General features: G+C 38.9%; 2 protein-coding genes across 2 annotated transcripts; both read left to right on the top strand.

The window, feature by feature from the left end:
- Positions 1 to 217: 217 nt before the first annotated feature.
- Positions 218 to 1,295, top strand: LOC100670990 (keratin-associated protein 21-1-like). Its single transcript, XM_023548179.2, has one exon. It carries the CDS (start codon positions 669 to 671, stop codon positions 1,188 to 1,190), a length of 522 nt encoding a protein of 173 aa, XP_023403947.2. The 5' UTR covers positions 218 to 668; the 3' UTR covers positions 1,191 to 1,295.
- A 5,133-nt stretch (positions 1,296 to 6,428) lies between these two features.
- Positions 6,429 to 6,596, top strand: LOC111750677 (keratin-associated protein 6-2). The gene has a single exon (XM_023548180.2). It carries the CDS (start codon positions 6,429 to 6,431, stop codon positions 6,594 to 6,596), a length of 168 nt encoding a protein of 55 aa, XP_023403948.2.
- The last annotated feature ends 290 nt before the right edge of the window (positions 6,597 to 6,886 follow it).

Below are 6,886 nucleotides of genomic sequence, written 5' to 3'. Positions count from 1 at the left end.
TATCTTTACAAACTTCCAGTCTCAGGGATAGGACCCTGTCTATAGTTTGTGCTTAGTCAGTGGCTGTGGAATTCAGCTGGTTGGTTCAAGGAATGCCTAGCAAAGTAACCAACAAACAAAGCAACCAACAAAAGGGCTTAAGTAGGTATCACCTCTTTAAAACTCTTTGTGGAGATGGTAAAAACCCAATATAGAAAGATCATGGGGTTGTGGGAAGGTTAAGTGAAAATTTAATATATTTTGGTTGGAAGAGGGGATGAAGATAATAGATTTGTGGTTCTATTCTTTTAAGTAAATGCAGTATTAGAACTCCAGGAGTCGATTTGAGGGATATGGCAAAGGGTTTGGTCTGGTTTTTGATGTAGGCAGATGTAGACATTTTAGGAAAAAGGAAAGAGAAAAAGGTGTAAGATTATCCTACATCTCTCCAAAACCTGATGTATAAAATATACATTTAATGATAAGAGGTTTTGGAAATGGATATTAGTTATACTCTCAGGCATATGATTTGATTGAGACAGTTCCTTGACAGAGTAAATTAAAATGTTGCTCTCTAAACAAAACTGGAGTCTCCAAAATGATGGGTTCATTTTAAGCAAACCATTGTTGATTGTCAACAGTGACTGGCTCATCAGAGTTATCTAAATACTTGTTGTCTAAGTCATGGAATGAACGGAATGTTCTGTCAATTCCTGATGGTATATAAAGGTCCCAGGGAAGCAGAAGACATGCACATTTCAGGAAGGACTTCTTCCAACTTACCTGAGTTCTCTCCTCTAGACAACATGTGCTGCAACTACTACGGCAACTCCTGTGGCTATGGCTCTGGCTCTGGCTATGGCTGTGGATACGGCTCTGGGTACGGCTGTGGATATGGCTCTGGGTACGGCTGTGGATACGGCTCTGCCTATGGCTGTGGATATGGCTGTGGATATGGCTCTGGGTACGGCTGTGGATACGGCTCTGCCTATGGCTGTGGATATGGCTGTGGCTATGGCTCCCGCTATGGCTGTGGCTATGGCTCCGGCTATGGCTGTGGCTATGGCTCCCGCTATGGCTGTGGCTATGGCTCCGGCTATGGCTGTGGCTATGGCTCCCGCTACGGCTGTGGCTATGGCTCCCACTATGGCTATGGCTACTGTGGTTACCGGCCAGTTTGCTACAGAACATGGTATTCTTCTTGCTGCTAGAACATCACTATCTGAGCACCATTTGCTTCTGAAATGACACTTCTAAGAATAATTCTGACTCAACGGCCTCTATACCAAGATTTCCATATTTAAGAAAATACATGCTTGACAAAGGCGTTGATCTCCAAGTACCTGTTCCTTTGATTTGCATTTTTGTGTCCAGAGGCTCCATGATATCATATGACTATTTTCCAAATGTTAGCCTGCACTCTTTTAATCTCTTATTCTCTGTTATGTTGGTGTTGGTTTCCCCTATAGCTGAGGAAATCACTTACTCTCAATAAAAGTGCCTCTTTGTTTCCAGCAAATCTCTGTGTAGTTGCATGTGAATTACTCCTTCCTTGAGATATTACGGCCTCTTTTGAAAACTGGACTAACAATATGTTGGCTGAACCTGAGGTTCTTCATTGATCTAAGTATCTCTTATTATACCTGCATCCTGAATAATGTCTGCTCCACCTATTTCTGATATCCCACGTCTTCAGGCACATATGCACCTAAGCACACATCACACAGTATTTCAGAACTGTGCCCTGTAAATAGCACTGGGGTCTAGGATGGAATTAGAGGGTATGAAACCTATTCAAGAGGTTATGACAAAAATCCCAAAGACAGAAAATGGGGTCAGCATATTTTGAAGAGTAATGGAATTGAAGGCATAGTCCAGGATTATTGAGAAACTAGAATCAGGCTTGGTTGTTAAGCATAGGAAGCAAAATCCTAAAGAAAGGGTAAGTTAGAAGAGATACATTGATCATACCATCTGAATTTGATGAACATGCAGAGATATTTGTTCACATATTTTGAGCAAATTGATTTAATTCTCTTACTCAATAAATAATTTTTTAATATTTTGAATAGGCACCATCAGAGACACTGAGGACACTGTAGGAAAAGAATTACTACAAGGTACCTGCTCTCAGAGTGTTTACATTCCAGAAGTGGAGATCAAAATAAATAAATAAATAAGGTAAAAACTAATTATGATAAATTAGATAGAAATCATTGCTTTGGAAAGTACAAAACACTTTTTAAGGGGAGAAGAATAAGGGTTGAAGAATTAGAAACATAAGTTAGGGAGGTATTCTGAAGTCGTGACAGTTGAGATCAGATCTGAAAATAAAAATATGGTGGTAGCAATGGAAAAGTAGAAAGATTATTAGTAGTAAGAGCTAATTATGTTTTAGGTACAATAAGGCGGTGCCACATTTCTAGGTTGGAAAAGGTCAAGGCCCAGGGCCTGCGAGGGGTCTCTTTGGATTGGGGCAGGTATGACAATGGTTTAAAATTCCGATGTAGCTATCCACTGGGTTTTCTGCATGACAAAATCCAAGGTCCCTGGAGCTAGGAGACCCCACGAAGATGTAGACTCTAAGAAAGATAGCTCTGACATCAAATTCAGTGCTACAGTGAGGTTATGCCCACGATCTAATTTAAGCCAAATGATGAAGAATCAGGGATTCTTTCAAGAAAAAACAGTCTTTGCTTTTGGCGAAAATTTGTAAAAGAGAATCAGAGGACTGACTGTGCTCTGGTAACTCCGAGGTTAGACTCAAATACAGTAGAAGGATATTCCAATAATTTAAATCTTTGAAAATCTAATTCATTGCTTCATGATGTTCCTTGTTGTTGAAAGCATTCTGAAAAAGGAAGGATATCATTATTAGGAATGTAAAGAGTTAATTTATGCATCCAGGAAAGCATCTTCACAAGCTAACAAGAACATGTCTTCGGAATTTGAAACATGACTGCCTTAGTCTAAGAAAATTTTGAAGTATTTCAGCTTGCTCGAAATAAGAAACTGGGAATATTAGCAGAGGCAGGGATAATAAAATTAGAGAAAATTTGTGTGTGTGTGTATGTGTGTGTGCCACGAGACTGGTGGAGGTTGGGAAAAATGAAGATTTGTCTTCACATACAATAATGGTGTTAGAAGATAGTGAAGACCCTTTACATTAGGAAGTATTTTCAGCCACCATTTAAGAAAGTAAATTCTAAAATATACATAGTCGGGAAACAATTTTAGTTTGAAAGCCTCTTTATGAGATAACATAAAATCTTTTTCTTCGATAAGAAATTGTGCATTGTAGAGGTTCTAAGTTGTAAAATCGGACATTCATTCTTTTAGTCATTTAACAAACCTCAAAATCCATGTGCTAGCTAGTGATGCGGTTGGCACTGGGGTCAGAGAGATAAAACACATAGTTGCTTCTTCTAGGAATTAAAAATTTCTCTTGGACATAAAGTACTAAATCATACTGTCTTAGTATAGTGGGTATACATACAGGTGCTATGGAGCTATCAAGGAAGAAGTCAAGGAGAAAACCTAAATCAATCAGAGTGTGGAAAGAGAAAGTTAGATGAGGGTCAGAAATGGCTTCTAAAGAGGAATGATATATGAGTAGAGCTGTAATGGAAGAATTGGAATTGGTCAATTTCACGTGAGGGAAAATAGAAGTCTTGACAGAAGAAAGCAGGGAAAGAAACAAAGAAGTTGACAACTTATTGCTAGAGTAGTAAACTTATAAGAAATATTATAATCAGTAGCCAAAACAAAAGAAGAATTCTCAAGTCCTGTAGAGTTGCACGATCCAATATGGTAACCATAGCCTGATAAGGCTATCGAGTAACTGAAATGGCTCCATGATGTGTCCTATAAGTGTGAAGTACACATTGGACTTCAAAGACTTAGCACACACACAAAAAAAGAATGAAAAATACATCTAATAATTGAAAAATACATTTTGGAATACATTATATTTAATAACATAGGCTACTGAAATTAATTTCACTATTTTCTTCTTGTTAAAAATGTGACTACTAGAAAATTTAAAATTCTATATGCTTTTCATGCTATATTATTAAAGTTCTGGAAGATGGTACAGAATTTTTAGTTCTTAAGCCATTGGTAACCTGAAACTGGTCAGGCTGCAGTGTTTACACCAAGTTGTTGTTGTTAATTAGTCCCCAACCATGGCATCCTATGTGCAAATCAATAGGGTTTCATTCAACAAGAATGGAGCTCTTGTTGAATGTATTTTAGTGATAAGTATTGTAAAAGTTAGACAGTCATAATTAGAAGGCAGACCTAAAATCTGAGGTTTTACTTTAACCCAGAAGTTGCTGATCAAAGGTGCTTTTTTTCCAATACAGACTAAAATCTAAGATGCTTAGAACTGCTACCATCATTTCTCTTCAAAGACTACAATATCTACGTGTAACTTGCAGGGCGCTGAGAAGATTGCACTCTCGTTAGATAGAGAATGCAGTGGAGTGACGAGAGAAGTTCCTACAACACTGTGACATACTTAAAGAGAGTTATAGAACAGATCTGAGAGGTGGTTAGAGTTGTCTGCTGGATATTTCCACCATGAGGGGGTTAGGACTGTGATGGTCACATTGAAAGAAAATACAGATGAAGGAAGTGTAAGGCAGATGTCCCAAAATATTGGCAATTTTAGTCAGATGAAATGAGTATTTTACTTTTGGAAAACTGAAGTAAAAAATGATTCCTAGGGCCTCCCCTGGCTTTTATGTTATAGTAGCACTTGAACCATGGTGGCATAGTGGTTAAGAGCTATGGCTGCTGACCAAAAGATCAGTAGTTTGAATCCACCTGGAGCTGTTTGGAAACTCTATGGGACTGTTCTGCTTTGTCCTATAGGGCCACTATGGGTCGACTGGAAGGCAAAGTTTTTTTTAGCAGCTGAACAAATTCAACTTTACCACTAACCATCTGGCTATCCTTGAGCAAGTTACTGGAGCACTGTTGGCCCCTGTTTCCTCATCTGCATCGTGAATGATAATAACTGTCATAACTTCTGACTTTATGTCATTTTTTTAAAAACCAAGTGAAGTAATAAATATAAAGAATATAAATATTTTTCATTTTTATTATAATTTTAATTATTTTTTTTAGAATATCACCCAAATAAAAATAAAAAAAATCATTTTTCCAGGTGGAAGAAATTTCAGAGAATCTCATTCAATGGTACCCAGTTCATTACATTCTCAGAAAATAAAGACAATTATTGGCTTAAAGGACCACACAATTAACTAAAAGAAGCAGATAATTAAAATAAAATATTCCCTATAACATGTTCATATAACACCTGAGTTATGCACAGGGATCTATGTACGAGCACAGGAATGACACCTGATGCTCATTGTGGATGTGATCTATGGAAGAGCACAGGGATGACACCTGATGCTCACTGTGGACGTGATCTGTGGAAGAGCACAGGAATGACACCTGATGCTCACTGTGGACGTCCCAGAAAGCTTCTGATGGGGGCTGCAGCCTGAGATGAGTTTTGAAAGGATCCTTGGGACATTATCAACGAAATAACAAAACAAAACAAAACAAAACAAAAAAATCCCATTGCTGTTGAGTTGATTCCAACTCATAGTGACCCTATAGGACAGAGAAAAACTGTCTTTTAGAGTTTTCGAGGAGCACCTTGTGAATTGGAATTGCTGACCTTTGAGTTAGCAGCCATAGCTCTTAACCACTAGGCCACCAAGGTTTCCAGGACATTATTAGCAGGTGAAAATTTGATGAGGTAACAAAGGCAAGATATTTCAAACAGAGTGACATACCAAAAAGTTCTGGTCCATGAAAGCTTAGATGGAGAAGGTTATATTGCACTGGAGAAAATCATGGTTGCTTTTATTTTGGTATATTACATCAGACTCCTCTTCTGCACCATTTCAAGTCTTCTTGGCCTCAACCATCTCCTGTTTCTGCCACAGCTGCTGTGACCATTCTGCACGAGCTCCATCTACGTTCTTGCAGGTGTAACCTGAGTGCCTCACCATAGGCCCCTGCTGTTTGCCTCTCACCTCCAGGACTGTGTTTTCCTGCTGATGCTGAGATCTGAGATCCTGGGCCCTCTCCCACCACCCAAGTCTGTGTACCTGGAAGTGCAGGAAGGTTCATGCCCTCTGAGGAGAGAATTTAAATTACGTTTTGATGACATTCCACAACACATACTTGTTCAATGTGTGGGTACATCCATTTTCTTACAACAGTCTTGATTGGCTAGACCAAATCTTGAACATAACCACCTGGAAATATTGTTGTCCTTAGTATGATGAGCTTTGTAAAAATGAAAATTGCTGTGTTAAGTGTGCTGCACCCCTTTCTGACAGTATATAAAGGCCCTGGATGAGCAGGTGACATGCAGACTTCAGCCTCGTCCTTCCTCCACCTCAACTGAAACTTCACCTCTAGACACTATGTGTTGCAACTACTATGGTGGCTGTGGCTATGGCTCCCGCTATGGCTGTGGCTACGGCTGTGGCTATGGCTCCCGCTATGGCTGTGGATACAGTTCTGGCTATGGCTGTGGCTGCTGCAGCTACCGACCACTTTGCTACAGAAAATGCTACTCTTCTTACTGCTAGAATATCGCTGTCAGATTACTGTTTGCTTCTGAAGTGATATTTCTAAGAATAATTCTGATTCAAGAGCCTCTATACCAAGATTTCTATATTCAAGAAATTAAATGCTTAACAAAGGCATTGACTTCCAAGTACCCATTTCTCAGATGTCGTCTTTGTGCTCCATGATATCATCTATTTTCCAAATGTTAGCCTTTACTCACTTCATCTGTGAGTCTCTGTTATGACCGCGTTAATTTCCCCGAGAGTTGGGGAAATCACTTATTCTCAATAAAAATGATTCTTTGTTTCTA

Source organism: Loxodonta africana, chromosome 20, assembly GCF_030014295.1.
Source record: "Loxodonta africana isolate mLoxAfr1 chromosome 20, mLoxAfr1.hap2, whole genome shotgun sequence".
Lineage (NCBI taxonomy): Eukaryota > Metazoa > Chordata > Mammalia > Proboscidea > Elephantidae > Loxodonta > Loxodonta africana.
The sequence above is the reverse complement of the archived record's forward strand: the minus strand, read 5'-3'. Positions and strand labels throughout refer to the sequence as shown.